Source organism: Bombus terrestris, chromosome 8, assembly GCF_910591885.1.
Source record: "Bombus terrestris chromosome 8, iyBomTerr1.2, whole genome shotgun sequence".
NCBI lineage: Eukaryota > Metazoa > Arthropoda > Insecta > Hymenoptera > Apidae > Bombus > Bombus terrestris.
In genome coordinates, this window is record NC_063276.1 from 1,270,658 (window position 1) to 1,288,203 (window position 17,546).

The 17,546-nt window shown below is 42.3% G+C and overlaps 4 protein-coding genes across 7 annotated transcripts in view; 2 read left to right on the forward strand and 2 right to left on the reverse strand.

Annotated features, from left to right (window-relative positions):
• Positions 1 to 8,602, reverse strand: part of LOC100650364 (cytoplasmic polyadenylation element-binding protein 2) — a 56,765-nt gene extending 48,163 nt beyond the window's left edge. The window contains exons 1-2 of the mRNA XM_012310897.3: positions 8,080 to 8,602; positions 5,637 to 6,814 (exon numbers count right to left, since the gene is read on the reverse strand). Coding sequence (XP_012166287.2) covers positions 5,637 to 6,731 — 1,095 coding nt within the window. The 5' untranslated portion in view covers positions 6,732 to 6,814; positions 8,080 to 8,602. The remainder of the gene's footprint in view (positions 1 to 5,636; positions 6,815 to 8,079) is intronic.
• A 691-nt stretch (positions 8,603 to 9,293) lies between these two features.
• LOC105665986 (charged multivesicular body protein 5) lies at positions 9,294 to 10,827 on the forward strand. The gene is made up of 4 exons (XM_012310903.3): positions 9,294 to 9,681; positions 9,780 to 10,097; positions 10,201 to 10,428; positions 10,514 to 10,827. Exons 1-4 carry the CDS (start codon positions 9,613 to 9,615, stop codon positions 10,562 to 10,564), a joined length of 666 nt encoding a protein of 221 aa, XP_012166293.1. The 5' UTR covers positions 9,294 to 9,612; the 3' UTR covers positions 10,565 to 10,827.
• Positions 10,828 to 11,429: 602 nt separating this feature from the next.
• Positions 11,430 to 13,538, reverse strand: LOC100650647 (tubulin epsilon chain-like). 2 transcript variants are annotated; one of them, XM_048408152.1, is made up of 6 exons: positions 13,399 to 13,538; positions 12,830 to 13,062; positions 12,621 to 12,736; positions 12,357 to 12,545; positions 11,962 to 12,213; positions 11,430 to 11,891 (listed from the first exon to the last, which is right to left on the reverse strand). In XM_048408152.1, the coding sequence occupies exons 2-6, from the start codon at positions 12,977 to 12,979 to the stop codon at positions 11,714 to 11,716; spliced, it is 885 nt and encodes a 294-aa protein (XP_048264109.1). In that variant the 5' UTR covers positions 12,980 to 13,062; positions 13,399 to 13,538; the 3' UTR covers positions 11,430 to 11,713. The 2 variants fall into 2 exon arrangements, with proteins under 2 accessions (XP_048264109.1, XP_048264108.1); XM_048408151.1 differs by lacking the exon at positions 13,399 to 13,538 and adding an exon at positions 13,175 to 13,324.
• LOC100650771 (nuclear envelope integral membrane protein 1) lies at positions 13,443 to 17,214 on the forward strand. Of its 3 annotated transcripts, XM_012310899.2 has the most exons (8): positions 13,443 to 13,582; positions 13,950 to 14,059; positions 14,143 to 14,365; positions 14,435 to 14,601; positions 14,687 to 14,902; positions 14,986 to 15,110; positions 16,614 to 16,775; positions 16,889 to 17,214. In XM_012310899.2, the coding sequence occupies exons 1-8, from the start codon at positions 13,489 to 13,491 to the stop codon at positions 17,010 to 17,012; spliced, it is 1,221 nt and encodes a 406-aa protein (XP_012166289.2). In that variant the 5' UTR covers positions 13,443 to 13,488; the 3' UTR covers positions 17,013 to 17,214. The 3 variants fall into 3 exon arrangements, with proteins under 3 accessions (XP_012166289.2, XP_012166290.2, XP_048264105.1); XM_012310900.3 differs by lacking the exons at positions 16,614 to 16,775; positions 16,889 to 17,214 and adding an exon at positions 15,960 to 16,282; XM_048408148.1 differs by lacking the exon at positions 13,950 to 14,059 and having other exon boundaries at positions 13,444 to 13,582.
• Positions 17,215 to 17,546: the final 332 nt, after the last annotated feature.

The following is a 17,546-nucleotide window of genomic DNA, read 5'->3' on the forward strand; positions in this document are numbered from 1 at the left end:
CATCTTCGGCTCCGCCATTTCCGTGCATCCCGTCGGTCTAGACGCGACCGTTCTCGCGGCCGTTGTTCTACGCGTGTTTTGTACTCGTGCAATCTCTTTTTCTTTCGCTCGGCGAACCAGACGCGCGTAATTCGCCGCGCCCCGACGCTTCCTATCCTCTAAAACGCGCTCTTCTTTTTCTCGAACGCGCGCGACGCGACTATATTCCACCTGGACGACGCGCGAAAGCGCGTAACCCCTTCCTCGCTTCTGTCTTCCTCGGGATATCCATTAGACCGCGTGCATCCATGTAAGAAACAATTATCGCTTTGTTACGCCGGAGACGAGACGCAGACCGTGTTGAACCGAGAAAGAATCCTCGCAACCAATGAGAACCCGATACAGAGCGTCGAAGCACCTGCTGTATCGCCGATATCGACAGAACCAACGTTGAAATTCGGAGACTGTGTCGTTAAGCGAAAGAAAATGGACGCTTTTAAGCAAAAGTTTGACGATCCTTGCTATTACATCGAATTTCGGCCGTCGACGCTTTTAAGTTAAACTTTAATAATCGACGCCTCGAAGGTAAAGTTTGAGAATCGAAGGTTCCGCGTAAAATTTTGACGATTGACGCTGCTAAGCAAAATTATGACGACCGATGTCGCCAAAACTGGAGCGGTCGATGCCATTGATCGAATTATGGCTGAAAATCTACGCTGTTGATTGAAATTTCGTATTCGAAGAGACTACAGTGAGCGAGCGAGGCGGCGAGGCACGAGCTTGGTGTAACCTGGATCCCGAGGCATGTGCGGAAGAAACGATTCCAGCGGCCTGTCGCGAACTAGGTCACCGTCGGTGGAAACGGGCTGAGCAGAGGTGCGGCAGAGCGCGCTACGCCACCGCATGGCATGGCACGGCAGGGCACGGTAAGACGAAGCAAGACACGCCAAGAACACAGCCTTCCGAGAGAGAAAGAGAGGAAAAGGTGGGATTCAAAAAGTGGAGGTAGGTAAAGAAGAGAAAAGAAGAAGCGTTGAGAAGAGAAGAGAAGAGGAGAGAAGAGAAGAGAAGAGGGAAAGGATGGGGTGGAAGCAGTCGATGGTGAGGGTAAATTGATGGCGACAGAAGGGCGGAAAAGGTAGAGCGCTGCCGTCCATGTTCGCTCTGTTCAGTGCGCGTCTGCCCGTCCTGAGCAATCTACACCCTCGTCCAGTTTCTGCTTAATTGCAAAATTACCATTTATCGACGAGATATATATATATATATATATATAAATATATATATATATATGAAGATGGCGTTTTTAGCCGATAAAGTGTGCAAGGTTAACCACGCTTTCTCTCCGTCGTTCGATTCTGATGCCTTTATACGAGCTCCTCGGTAACTGAGAACTCGGTAACTTTCTGCGCAATATCTAGATACGCGATTAATATTAACGTTCCAAAATACAGAGCTTATCTTCGTAAATCTGTTTGTCGCAAAGAGATAGCACGAAGAGAAGTCCTAATTTGAATTCGATCGTCGATCGTTTCTATTCTTAAAAGTATCGTTCCATTATTTTCGTAATTAAGCTGTACGTTTATTCTTTATCTTGATACGTCGTCGTGATTAGAAAAACACGGCGAATTTTTGATAACAACGAACGTAGAACGCTAGCTGATAAGACACGTTAGTTTTGTTAGTCAGTTCGGCGAGCGAAATAACGTCGTCGTTTCTACGGATCGGTGGAGAGTCGAGGACACGGTTTACAGGCGAAAGCTTCGATTCGAAAAAGCTGTGTTCCGTGTTTTCGATGGTAACGATGGAGGAGTAACGGCGTAACGTCGGCCGTTGCGTTCGATAGCGGGTAGTTTCGCGCACACCCTCTGGCAGCGCCGCAGGGTCGCGCGCCTTGCAGTTTGCCGTATTTTATTACATAAGCTGCGAGCTTGTGTAACGCAACCGATCGATACGAGCTTCGTAATTTTTCATCGTATCGGTCCTCTAAGTGCGCGCTCGTGAGGAGAAGGAAAGAAAGAAGCGGACGTGGCTGTGGATTCGGATTCGGCGAGTGGACAAAGAGAGTCGGTCGATGGTGCACGCGTGGATTCCGAGGAGGTCGCAACGGGCGGGACACCGTCGAGCTCTGGCTCGCGAAAAATCTATATCGCGCGAAACCGGACTGACCTATAAACCTCATACCGGGTCGGGTCACTCCGCACCGGCGCAGTCCCGAATTCAAATAGGAGGGATCTTAAATTGGGTTAACGTCCGGATATATTACCGCGTCACCGGAATTAGTCGAAAAAGATCATCGTTGCGTCTTGGTTGGCGAGTGCGAACCTAACTCGCGATGATGACATCCCGTTGCGCTGGCTATCGGTATCGTACCTTCCGATATGGCGACTCGTAACGTTCTTGGTTCAACGTTTGTTTCAACGACGAATTGACCAAAACGCGACGCGATTGACGCTTTTAATTAGAACGCGGCGTGTATCGAAGCCATCGAAATTTCTGCATACGATTCCATAGACAGGATTTTTATAAACCAGACGATTCCACGCGATAGCCTTTGCGTCTAACCCAAGCCTGTCGACCGATTAACCGAAATCGTCTTTTATCAAGTTTGCCGCCTGTTCTTTTCTATCGGTGTGCACTTGGCGTACCAGATGTTACGCGTCTCCGCCTACATTCTGATACGCGTACTACGTTGTGATACTGGTTAAATACCAAAACACGAATAGACACTGATACACGATTTCTTGGTTTCGTTGGCGCATAACACGGTTGCGAAACAATCGTGATAGCATGAAAGTACTTATGGAAGAATTATCAAGTAGATAGGACCGGCGTTGCTTGCATTTTCGTTTCGTCAGAGTAGTACACGTGTTTCGTAACGATATATATATATATATACAACGATATACGTACACGGACGCCGCTGTGTAACGGCGCTGCGTCAAGGTAAAGTCAATAAAAAACTTTATCTTGTCGCGCGTTTAACGTTTTTCGAATCGACGCTGGCTTCGATCGGCTCGTTGGCCAAACTCGTGGTCGGAACTTGGCCTAGTTTTCCCGTGACCCTCGAACGCAAGATCCGCTGCCTGGTTTTAAGCAAAAGAGCCGCGGAGAATTTAGGGGAAAACGCACGCGTAAATCGGGCGCACGCGTAAATAGAGAGACGCAAGGCGTAATCGGTGCTCGTCTTCGATTGGTTTGCTGCTCTGGCTCTGGCTGGCCAGCCGGTCTACGAGCACGTGCCCCGATTCGCTTCCAAGGTGAATGACGACCGACGAGTTATCGGACTTCGAGCCCGAGTATTTTTTCACTCCGTTGCGTTCGACGAATCGCTTCGTTCGCGTATCGCCGTATATTGCCACATTGCCAGCTAGTATACAACCTCCTTTCGATCGACTACCCACAGCCAGCTTTTTTCTTATCGTCTATTTTACGGGTAGATACGGAGTACGGTAGCGGCGCTATTCCGATCACCTTCTAAACTTCCGCTTAAATTCGCCTTAAAATTCTATCGTATACGGAATAATTCAACTCGTTGAATATTACGAGACATCGTTACAGCGTTTAACGTGACAAGGAAAGAACGAGGAAACGTGGTGTATTTCACACGCAGCAAGAAAAAGTATCAACCGTCGTAGAATGAAACAAAGCCTATGCTAGGGATATTTTAATTAGCGGACAGGTGTTATATAAGAACTGGTAAAATTAATGACGAAATATACGTTTCAACTACGGTAACCTACACACGCTACTGCATTACGATAATTACATTTACGAATATCAACGCGTTAATCAGATTTTTATCTATATTCTATAATATGTATGGTAGTCGAACTATTGGTAATACATTTCGTCGTTGGAAAATTCGTAATCTAGTTTCACGAATTACAAAGCAAATTACTTAGCTGGTCACGATAGAAGAGAGATAATCATAGCGGAGGAAAGTGGACGTCCGAACGTCCCACGTAGATTCCTATATCCGATGATCGGATTATCGCGTGTGCATCTAGTTTTGCCCTTTAACGAACGACATTTGTTTCAGCATCGATTTCTTCGTCTATCCGTTTCATCGTGCGTAGGTATAGTTGGTTCGAACGCGCCCAATTGATAAACGCGGCAAACCGAGGGATGATATTTTGACGAAAATACGACGTTATTAACTTTCGGTAAATATCAGCATACCGATACGATCGATCGCTAAAAACTGATCGAGTAGAAGTTTCCACGTAGAATACGGTCGATATCCAGAGCCGTAAAACAGGCAGCACGAACGTACGGCGTTACGTACAACAAATGCACGTCACGCGTACTTATCGAGAACAATGTCGCGAAATACGCCAACACGAAGAACGAACGAATCGATCGTGACGAATGTAAATATACGGATAATTATACATATTCTTCGAGAAAGGAACCAATTTCAAAGCGTTTTCCGACATACTTGCAACAATACCGCGAACCTTGATTAACTAGGTTTCGTATAAGTTGTAATTGGATTACGATGCCTGGTACAGATTAGGAGAACCTTCCTATACCAAACGACGGACCTAACAAAAAACAAAATTAATCTTACACGCTATCCTTGCGTTCGATATTTCGCCTTTTCTTTCGGCTATGGCCCGTTCTTCTCGTTTCTTTCCTTCCATTTCGTTCGTTCGTACGTGATGTACAAAACACGAGTATAGAATTTATAAGTATCGTAATGCATATAATTTAAATATAACCGTCGAAGAAGATGCGCGAAGGGTAATAGCTCGCATAACAGAATCCGCCATTTCTCCCGGATAGTATGCAGGTCTATTTTTGACAAGTGGCTAAAATAGCTGAGCTTAAACTTCTGCTAGACACTGTTTGAGCTGTTCGAGCTGCCACGCAGGAAAGGAATTAGGTCAGACATCAATAACAAAATAAGTACATCGGAAAAGTTTTTCTCTCCGTTTCTTTTTAAATACTGTAAACTCGATTTCAAAGTTACGTTAACGATGCGTTTGGTTGTTAGCCGATATTTTACGAGTGCTTTCGCGCATTACGCGCCATCCTAACCTCCCATACCTTCGAGCATTTCGCGTTTTATCATAGCCAACACGAATGACGAAACGAATCGAAAAACCGAAGAAGGACTGAATTCTCGACCGTTGATACGCGAAACCGACGAGAGTCGAGAATCGGAATAGGTTGCTTTCGAAGTAGATCGAACCACGTTTCAGGATGTTTCTCGAATTTCGAGGAACGAAACGTTCCGTTTAAGAACAACGATGTCGCACCGTTCACAGCGAGCAAACCGTTCAAACAGCCGTTGTACCGTCTAAATTTAAATGCATGTCTCGAAGCAGTTGCATAACCTGGCATCGAATGCGTGCACCAACGAAACTGCGGAAGCTAAAGCTACCGGTATATACTTTTTCGAGCGAACCATATACCGCTACAGTAACCTTTCTCGTAGGTGGTGAACGATCGATAACGGAATAAAAACTCCATTCGCTCTGGAATCGACAAGATCGCGCTCCTTCGTTCAACTTGAGACGCTCGACGATCTCGGCGGAGACGTTGGATCGGCGTGTTCTTAGGTCGAGTCTTACTTCCGTTAATCTCGAGTCGGATAATTCGGAGTAATTCGAAGTAAAAGAATGGAAGCTAAAGGAAAAGATAAAGATTCTGACCTGCTGAAACGGCGGCAGCTGTAGCAAATCTCTGTCCTCGGCGGTGGTAACTTCGAAGGTTGGCGCAGGTTGAGGCGGATACATGTTGCCTTTTCCGGGATACGAGGTGCTTCTTCGAAATTTCACCGGGCTGATGCAGGAGGGATGAGCCGCTGGTCCCGGATGACCGGGAAACGTAGGACTCGGTTTCCTGCCCTGCAGCCCGGCAGCTGCCGCGACCGCAGCAGCGGCGTGCAGGGACGAGTGCAGGGGAGGAAGATTCGGTACCGATCTGCCGCGATTCCAGGGCGAAAGGCCGGGACTCGCAACCGCCGCAGCTTGCGGCCCAGCGCTCCATTGTTGAGGCGCTTGCGGGCCACCGGACCAAGCCGCGTAACCTTTGCCAGGTAGATAAACTCCCGGATGCGAGGTGGCCGTAGGTTGTTGTTGATGCTGCTGTTGCTGCTGTTGCTGTTGTTGTTGCGGCGGTTGCTGCTGCTGCTGCTGCTGCTGTTGTTGTTGCTGCTGCTGCTGCTGTTGCTGTTGTTGAGCGGACGAGACCTGAAGTCCGTGTCTCGTAGTTGCAGCGGTCGCGTTACCGTGCTGTTGCGGGAAATTGTGACTAGCTGTGATAGCGCGGCGCGTACCAGCCGAGACGGTTGGACCGGTACCAGCGAACAATCCGGTCGGACCACCGGTCGGAAAGTTCTGAAACGCTGCGATGGATCCGTTGACCGGTAACGCGTGAAGACCGGTGTCGTCCGGAGCGGATGACCACAAGCTCGGCACTCTGGCCGCTTCGGAAAAACTCTGAAGCGCCGAGCTGGTGCTGCAGACGATCTCCTTCTCCGTAGAGGAGGGCGTCGTCGGCGTGATAGCGATACTCTCGACCTCGACCGCGTCTTTCGCTTTTTCTAGTCCAGCGACGGCCTCCAGGCCGGTACTGGGCGATAGCGGCGCTGCTTTGCCGCTGGCTTGTTTCTCGATCAACAGATCGTCCTGCATCGTTGATGTCGTTACGGTTACACCGGGACTCGCGGTATTGCTACCGATCGAAGATTTCGTCGTGCTGGACAAATTATTGGAGAAGAGGCTGGTCGCGCTAAAGTCCCCCATAAATCGCCAGGGTTCCAAGATCCACGAGTATCCTGTCGATCGTATCGAGGTCCCTTTCGCCGACCAACTCCTTTTGGATCCCCCTGTCGAACAATACGGATTCTTTTAGAATCTGTGTTTGTCGATTCGGTTTCGAAAATTCGCCCTGTGATTCGAGATAAATCGAGTCGTTGGCTGTCGGCACGGACGTCGTCGACCACCCGTCGACCAGAGCTCGCGAGACAACTATCGATCCACGGCGTACGCGTAAAAACACCCACGAAGCCCGGAAGCTGTGCGAACTACACCGATATTTGGCTTCTCTTATTTTCGCCGTTTCCTCGATTCCTTCCTTCCTGCTCTTTCTTTCTTTCTCTTTTCTTTCTTTCTCTTTTTTTTTTTCTTTCGCACACGACAGTTCGCCAAATAACGTGGAAACCGAGCTAAAGTACGACAAAGACGCGTCGCGCCCGTGTAATTTCCCAGCAACTTTGCTTCCGTAGCATTCTGCTAGTTATCGAACGACCGCCCGCTCGATGAGATGACCATCGTCGTTCGCGCGAAGCTACCGTCCAAACGACGTTTGTTCGTTCGTTGGTGTCTAACGTCTTTTTCCGGTATTTTTCAGCCGCTTCCGGCCAGCATAATTTACCCTTTTCACGAATATACGACGAATTTATCCAGTTGGAATTCTCCCAAGTATACGCGCGAAGCAACGCGACCTTCCGTCTTGCAGTGCGACTATTTGTCGATTCCTTCAGCCGCGTTACACACATACACGCTCACCCATAGAGGCACGCACACACACTCCACCGTAGTACTACGCGAAACGAGGCCGGGATCGTGGTCGTGGTCGTCGTGGTCGTCGTGGTCGTCGTGGTCGTCGTGGTCGTCGTTGGTCGTTGCGTATCGTGTACGCGGCACACTGCGAATACGCGTTTTATCACTAAACACAGAATCTCGGCAATAAGGATAGGAGTCGAAATTGACCGCGCGAGAAGCAGCGCGCGTATCGCTGTTCGACACACTCGCGTCCTCGTTAATCGCGACTATTCCGCCGATTACCGATCGCTCGACCCAGTCGTCGAGCGACTCGCGACGCACGACTCACGACGTACGGCCACTGTGCGTATCGCGCGCCAGGGAGATCTCCGCTAGTTCCACGGTTCCCCGGTTCCACGATTCCCCGGTTCCACGGTTCCACGGTTCCCCGGTTCCACGATTCCCCGGTTCCACGGTTCCGCGCTCGTTCAACTCCAATACTATCGCCGAACCGGACGAACTTGTTTCCTTCTCGCCAACCCTTTCTTCTTTTCGTCTTCTTCACCGTAATTCCGCGCGTCCTATCGACGATGCGGCCCGAACTTACCGTCGTCTCGGCTTGTCTTCGTTCGAGCTAGCGCTGCTTCTCATTGGCAATTCGAGTACTATGATCACTCGCGGTTTATCGTTTGCCCACGGCACTGCTTCTGTTCGTTCACGTGTCACGATCTTCTACAACGATAAGACGTCGTCGTCGTCGTCTTCGTAGCTGACGATTCTACGCAAACGGAGCCTCGAGTTTTCCGGCCCTCCTCGTCGTCGTCGTCGTCGTCGTCGATTCGATCGATCTCTAATCGGACAGCAGCCAGCTGTTGGTTACTCGCGTTCCCTGGCTGCGCTCGACGGAGCACTCGATCGGAGGCCAGCCGAGCGCGATTCGACGACGCAGCTTGGTGGCTCTGCGTCGCGCGTAACACGATTCGTGCGTGGTGCCGACTTTTGGAACACTGTGGCCGTGCTGCGGCCCACACCATGCCAGCCGTAGTCTCTCCGCGTAGCCGTCCGCTCGGCGATCTTCGGCCGCCGCTTCGTCCTCGTCCTCGTCCTCGTCGACGTCGTCGTCGCTACGTCGCTGCTGCGTCGCGCGGCGACGTCGCTCACGCACGCGCGTTCGCGTTCGCCTTCGAGCTGCCGCCGCCGTCGCCGCCGCCGCCGCAGCCGCCGCTTCCACCGCCTTCGCCGCTACCACTTCCACTATCGTTACTACCGTCGCCATCGACTCCACCACCGCCACCGAGATCGCCAACGAAAACCATCCTCGTCGTTGTTCGTCCGATCCTTTTCATCTACCCACCCTTTCTTCGGCACGGCACCATATACATTAGGCTTCTCGGCCTCCCCCGTGAATTCACCTGAATTTTCAAATACCTGCTCGACGCGAGCGCCTTGGTTCCTCCCCTTCCTCCGTTACCTTTCTCTTCGACTTACCTTTCCGCCTTCACTTGCGGAACGTACCTGTGTACTTACCGACAGAGATAAATAACCCGACTGTTGTAACATATCATATCACTGTACATTTGCAACATTCATTCGTTGATTTAAGGTTAAGCGGGTCTAACCATGAACGATATATGTGCGCGTTCGAAGACTCGTTCGAAATTCTTTTACTTCGCGTAATAAAACCAGAACGTTACGTTCTTCCAACGAATTGTAATCTTTATCGATGAAACGGGGATCTTATTATTCGTCGATTGGAATTCAGCCAATCGGAATAGACCGCTGATAATGGCGATAATGTTGTTATCAAACTATCGACAACGTATTATATTATAATATCTGTTCCAAAAATTGGATGACAGATAGGAGACGCCATAGATGGATACAAATTTACCAATAACTTGTTTGAATTTTGTTATATTTTACCTTAAAAGCAGAAATACCGAAATCCCGCTCAAAACTAAAGTACATTGATAAACGTGCTACGTGACAGTAGATGGAGCAGCTGACTGCGCTGAGTCAGTCAGCTTGACGTTTCGATCGAAGGCGAGTAACGATCGAGAAACAGAAAGAGAAATAAAGGAAAGGAGAGAAGGAAGAAGAGATAATCGTATCTTACCTTTACCCTATTTTATTCGCCAAAATGAACAGACTTTTTGGTCGACCTAAAACGAAAGAACCACCGCCGAGTCTCACCGACTGTATTGCCGGGGTATGTATTCGTTTTCGTTGCATCGTTAAAGAGGTTACGTTACTATCTACACAATTTGTACGTTTATAATACGTAATTAACGTTTATGGCTGTAATAGGTTGACAGCAGGGCGGATACTGCGGAGAAAAAGATAGCAAAATTGGACGCGGAATTGAAGAAATACAAAGATCAAATGGTTAAAATGAGAGAAGGACCCGCGAAGAATGCGGTTAAGGTTAAGGCATTACGCATCTTGAAGCAGCGTAAGATGTATGAAACACAGGTGGACAACTTGCGTCAACAGGCCTTTAACATGGAACAGGCAAATTATGCTACTCAAACACTAAAAGATACTCAGGCAACTGTAGTTGCCATGAAAGAAGGAGTTAAACAAATGCAGAAAGAGTTTAAACATATCAATATAGATCAGATCGAGGTATTTTCAGAACAACTTCCTGTTTATTGTATCTTTTTCCTTTCTTTTTTTTTTTTTTTTTTCTTTTCGCTAACTTACGACGATAGATTAATGCACATCTTAGGATCTCCAAGATGACATGTCCGATATGTTGGAACAAGCGGATGAAGTTCAAGAAGCGTTAGGTCGCAGTTACGGCATGCCGGATATAGACGAGGATGAACTAGCCGCCGAATTGGAAAGTCTCGTAGAAGATTTAGCCATCGACGAAGATACCAGTTTCTTAGACGATGCGATCAAGGCACCAAGCGCTCCTGACAAAGAACCTGGCACCAGCTCAGTCAGAAATAAGGTTCGTGCTCTATACTATCGTTCGTAGAAATATTAGGAAACATTTTATTTAAAAATTGCATCAAACAAGAATTTTTTCATTCCAGGATGGCGTATTGGTGGACGAATTTGGTTTGCCACAGATACCAGCTAGTTAAAATGTTGTTTCGTAAAAACATCGATCGATATAAGTAAATGTTATGTATATGGGTATATCCAAAGATGATTGGTTCTTGAACGACTTTCGACTTTCAGAAGCTTTTGCTACGTACATATGTAGTACACAGACAACATACTAAGTATTCCGAATTTCTCTAAATCTATGGATATGAACTCGCGCAAATTGTAAATTTTCGATGAACGAAACATAATTTCATTGTTACTAATAGATATGCTGTGTTAATATATTTTTATTGCTTTCTGTTTATGTTGTTAATGTATAGATCAAGTTAGATAAAATTGTCTAATCTAAGAATTTAAACAATCTGTAACCGAGAAATATCCTTCCGAGTATGGCTTTGCACTTCTGTGTACTGCATAATTAAGTTTGAGATTACCTCTTTACTATCAATGAAATGCGTTTCTTCAAAACCGCATACTTGCGTGTAGTGATACACATGTGCCTGCAACATAATCGGTATGACTGTACAAGCTTATTTTATAAGTTTTGTGTTTGTATATACAGGGTGGACCGATAACTTTGAGCGCCTTAATTATTTTCTTTTATTTACAAAAGTTATATGGTCGGCTATAATTTTTTAAGATTTCAACAATTTATAGTTCAAAATCATTTCTGATACTGAAGGTCCACCCTGTATATGTATACGTGCCCGTTTCAACGTTACCTTCCTCCTATACAGTCTAGTAAACTGTTCTATTATGTTTTTAAATAACGATGTCATCGAGGAAGAGTTCAAAAGACTCAACAAAGAAGTTGAGTGCGCAGCTGGAGGTACAGAACACAAACCTACTTTCATAGCTTCGTTGCTCCACTCTGTGAACGTAACTTTTTTCCGAAATCTGCAAATACAAATATAATATTGCAATGATTTCAATCGTTTACAATGATTTCCAAGTGCATATAAAAAAGTGAATTATCGACAAATTACACGAGATATTTACCTCTCAATGTTTCGTTTTAAATCGTTTACAGAGCAGTTTCCTCTAGCAATATGTGCAGCGCTTAAAATCATAGAACCTGGTCGTAGCGGGTCTATTTTAATCAATTGATTATTTCGTGACCATGCATTGGTAAATATCTCATCTATTAGCCTTAAAGAACATATATAGATTATGTTTTTATAATCTCATACAATAATATCATAAGCTAATAAGTACTTTGTTTCTCGCATACTGCACATCGTCGGCGCTGATAATGCTAATGGACTAACGCTGCTAAATATGTAATGTAATCTTGGGTACGGTACAAGATTCGTCGCTATTTCGTTCATATCCATATTTAAATTGCCAGGGAACCTAGATCCACTAAGAAATGTGGCTATTTTCATAAGATTTATTTGTTATGAATAAAAATTTGTGAAATTATTCTAATTACCTTGTTAAATGAAGAAGCATATTTGCAACAATGCTGTTCATATCTTGAAATGGTTTACACGAGATATTATAGTTTATCTGATCTGTGTTACTTTTTATTTTCAATTGTGCATTGCATATATCCAAAAGGGATTCGTTTTCAATAGGAAATACACAAGTTGCATAATCTATAAGCTCTCGAGTTGACAACAATACATTATATGGAGCTGTAACAACATCTTGCATAACAATTGGATATACGCAAGATACTACTCTGTAATGATAACAATAACAACTACTAAAACGTTGATAAAATAACGCTGGTAATAATAAAAATCATAATGATAATGATGACGTCAAATATTATTCTTCGTTGTAATCAAAATAATCTTAAAGAGACATTTATATATTTTATACCTATCTACAGTAGGATAATTGTTGGCCAGTAGCTTTAGAACAGCTGTTCCTAATCCAGAACCAGTACCACCTCCAAGAGAATGCATTATTAGAAAACCATGTAACCTAGAACATTTTTCTGCCATACGTCTGATAGTATCTTCTAATTTATCATGATACTCTGTACCATAGGTATGATAACCTACAGCCCTACAAAATATATCTGTAATATTTGTTTTGTCCAAGAATATACCAAGGTAATCGAAGAAAGCAAAAGATCAATACCAATTATTCGCAGAGCCTGGATAATTTGTTACAACGGAAGCCTGGTCAAACAAGTCACGCACAGGTCCTCTCCTTAACCCTCCTATGACACCATCCTCCATATCTATCAATATTGCCTACATACCAAGAAATCCACGGTGTAAATCTTTTTAATCATTCGTCTGATTTTTCTGTAATTGTGCAGCAATAACATAGCATAAATATTATACCCTAGCTCTGACTTTAGCTCGTTTTAAGTCAGTTATACTTTTAAAGCATAAATCGCGTATATTCTCAGGTATAACAAAGAAACTATCAAAAGCATCAGACAAATCGCTCATATCTTTAATGTGGCCTCGTTGCGTCTTAAGTAAATTCATCCCAGTATTCGTTGTTTGTATACCGTACTCGTGTAACGCCAAAGGCCAAAATGCTGAACCAATTTGATTTCCACATTGTCCAACTGAAATCAATGTAAATAAATATAGTATTTAGTTTCAATATATGCTATTTCTTGAAATCCATTTATACGACGTTCACAATTTATCACAAACGTAATATCACTCGATATATACCTTGTAGCGAAATGAATTGACTCATTAAAAGTCTGTTAAAGCTACTTGAATTCGGACATTAAGTTCTCTTCGTATTTGGCATACTTTGATATTTTCGAATTATACGGTAAACTCGCGCGATTTTCAATTTGACGAAGTGAAATTAAAAAGAATAGCATCGATATTTAAATTAGTGTTATCGAAAGTCGCTTATTTCGATTTTGAAATTTCAAACAAGCACTTACTGATAAATTCAGTGTTGTTCCATCCTGTAGAACCAAATAGTACTTGTAGATTAAGGTTAAGATATTGGTTATTTTTCTCTCGATCATAAAATGGGCAACGGAATAGTAAACCCGTTAAGTGCAGTTATTTTTTTACTTATTTTTGATTGTGTGTACACAGAATCTGCATTAACCACGGAATCAAGTAAGCCATATTAATTTATAATACCGTAACCTATAAAATGTGTATTGTAAAATATACTGACTTTGATGACAAAGGGTACGGATGAAAATTGAGGGAAAAAGTTAATTTTGTTCTTATTTTATGTTATAGCAACATCCGTATATTTATAACAGTTTTTCAGTGAACAATTCAATTTTGTTTTATTCATCTCATGAAAACGTTAACAATCGTCGTTTGTTGGCGTTCTGCTTCTTACGTTATAAAAAATATTTAATTTTGAAAGCATTATATTTTACTCATATTCTGCTTTTATTTTGTTGACAAGAATAAATTCTAAAGAGATGCCTAGGCTTTTATTTGTTTGATTTTCTTTATCTGACCTTTCTAGTACACTTTTTAAAGCCAGGAGATGTTATTGAAAATAACAAGCCTGGATTACAAACTTTCTGTCATAGTGCCAAACCGAAATATATGAAACATATGTGGGAAAGTTTAACAGTAAGAAATAAGTTTGAAATTCATGTAAAACATGTATGTACATCTCTATGATGTTACATTTAGTTGTATTTTATACGTTATAGATGTACTTAAGAACAAAGATAGAAAACTATGATCTTTACAATGGGAAAACTCCTGAAGAAGTATTACAAAAGCACGATGACAATCATAGGTCCTGGAATTTTAATATATTTAGCATACAGAAGAATAAAAAATTCAAAATTAATCCTTTCGAAGATGTATGTATTGGTATATATGTGCATCCCTCCAATTTGCACAAATATACAGTGAGCATGGTAGAAACAAGTGAGTGTGCCAAAGCAAAGGAGTATTTTGTGGTATAAATGAAGGGTGCTTAAATTCTTGTATAAACAGGTACCGATAACTCTGCATTAATATTAATGGTGGCAGGCGCTGTATTATTTTGGAACGCTTATAAGTTCAGTAAAAATACTCTATTTTATTATTTGATCAGCATAATGCTTGGAATCACCGCCTCCATTATAATTTTAGTGTACTTCATTAGTAAATTTCTATTAAAGGTAAATAGTTTTTGTACAAGTTTTATTCACACGTGTAGTTTGCTACGTCGCATTTTTAAAAATTAATTTCTATACACAATTTAAGGGTAAGATGATGTATATCACGGTCCTCACTGGTTGGACAATGAGTTTTTATCTATTACAAATGTTATGGGAAAATACCCAACTGATCATCGTGCAGTATAGGGAATGGGTGGCATGGTACATTTTAATCACGTCTTTCATCAGTTTCGTCATTGCTTATCGGTTTGGCCCAATTACGAATGTTAGGACGAAAAGACTTATACAGTGGTTCTTGCAGGTTTGTAGACTAATGCGTTTGAAAAAACTAACGGTTCAAAGTTCACTCGTTCCCATTTAATGTTCTTTTTTTCGTTTATTTAGATAATAGGATTGATTACCATGTATTATAGCAGTTATTTACGCGAAGCAACAGCCTTTTTTTGTTTGTCAATTCTCTTACTTTATAATTATCCCACTGTATTAACTCAAAAAGGCAGAACTTACTGGTAAGTTATTCGATGATATCAGCGTTGTTAAGCTTTTTAGCAAGCTTGCTTCGGTGTTCGCTTTCAGTGTTACTCATATTGCTTCTTGATCTAATCGTTCGTTTCTTATATCTATATTTTCAATGTTACAATTAAAAATGCCTGTTAACTCTCCGTGGACAAGCATATTTTTTGCAGCTTTCATGGGCAATCTGGGTCATTATGTCCATAACTTTACTGTTCTACTGTTTTACTGTTCTTGACTTTCAAAAAAATCTGTACAAAATTTTGTGATGCTTATCAAAACCACTAGTTTAGTACGTAATAGCTTTTTCAGTCGAACGATTAAAGGATTACTTAGCAAAAATAGAAATTCGTAAAAAAGTTTAAAAAAAGATGGCAATTTATTAAAATATAAATATTTTTACAATATACAGATATAAAAAAAAGTTATTGCATAACTTTGAACCTCCTGTGGTGATCTTTTAGAAAACTATATGTACATCTGCGATGGGTTGAAGAACTGTAATATACTTTGAAACTTGAGTTTGGAGGAATTTTGTAACAACAATGCAGGAAAAGCCGATATATTTATTACAAAATGTTACGGCAAATGTACCGATAGTGGGCAATCTCACCGATTTCGATTATTTTTGAATGTGGCGAGCATAACGTTGAGCAACTTTTTCCTATATATATATATATTAGTGGCAGTCGGTCTTGGTTCGCGAGATATTTGTGAAAAACTGTTGTTACTACTACTACGGTGAATTCTGAATATAATTTTGTGTCTGTGGCAGCATTGGACGCCGGCCGCTTTACGCAATACTAATAATTACGCTCTGATATAGAATTTCATTTGTATTACAGTGATCGTACAAGGCGAAAAAATGAAAGCTTCCCTGGTAGTAGGAGAGCAAGAAAAGAAAGAATTATTTACTCTTTAAAATATTAATCTGCTTTGGAACAAAGTGATTCGCACCAAATTCCTGTTGGTTCCAAAGACCCATTTACTTCTTATTTTTTTTATGTATTCTCCCTTCCCGTCGAAGGCATTTAAAAGTGAAATTTCACCTCAGCCACAAACGACCCAGGTTGTCCACTGTGGCTCGATATCAATTATAATTACTATTCCGCTCATATTCTACTTATTGTTAACTTTTTAATTTGTATTAATAAATCGTTTTATATTACTTCGTAGCATTTTGTTATTTCGATTAAAAGGACGCGTAAAATAAAGGTCAATTAGACTATCTTATCTGTTCCATTTTTATCACTTTTAATTGTTTGATAAATATTCGATCAATATTTTGAATGTATTTTCATTATACTTATCAAAGCTAGAGTTTGGTATGAATAGCGATGTTGAATAATTGCTAATAGCAATAGACAGTAGCGTGTAACCATAACAAGAATAGTAACGATAGTAGTAGCGATAGTGATGATAATAATAACGACAGCATTAGTATTATCGTTTAGAAAAGCAACACCGTATGTTACATGTGTACACCTGTTCGAAATCAGGATGAACATGTTTCCTGAGAGAAGAAAGTTATTGACAGAAGACCAGTATCGTGAAGAAGGAATAAGAGAAACGAACAAAGCGTTGAAAGAGCTAAAAGAATATTGCGTTAGTCCTAAATGTAATCCATGGAAAACGACTTTAATATTAAAAGATCCGATAAGGTTATTATATTATGTATTAGTTAAAAGCTGGTGTGCGTTTGTGAAGATTAATCGTGATGCAGTCGCGATAATATATTCGCGAATGTAACGTAATTTAACACACGTGCTTCTAGGTTTGCCAGGTTTATGGAAGGTGAATCACATTTATCCGACGGCGAGTCTCAGAAACACGACGCAGAGATCACAGGAATTATAGAGGAATGTGAATATACGGATGATGAGGATGATATGCTATAAAATGTACATAGGAGTCATTTATTTCGGTAAAAGAACGATCGACGAGTACAAAAATTTTGTACGTCGTTCATTATGGAAACTTTTCAAGTACAAAATTTTTTACTCTGAAATATTGTACTTACTAATTTACTATATAACTATATATTGCCTATTTTTTTATTATATCGATTGCGTGGTTTTGAAATAAAGTTGTTAATTATAACATTTGTTACGTGCATTGTGCGATTCTATCGAGCAGATTTACTCGATCGCGCCACGATCCTTCGAATCTTGTTACAACCCTTCGCGATCGTATTCTTATCTGGTTCGCGTGACTGCGGTCCTTTGCATGTATTTGCCCTATGTATCGTTATGTTGTTCGCTCCAGTTACGTTTCTGCGAATGTGACTTTGTATTTCACGAGGTTCATTTATAAAAGCACGAAGAGAAAGAGGAGAACAACAAGAAGCATGCTTCTTCTTTCTCTGTCATTTTCTTCAAACAACATTCTGCGAAACTCGGAAAAACCATGCAACTTTTCTATCGCGGGATGAA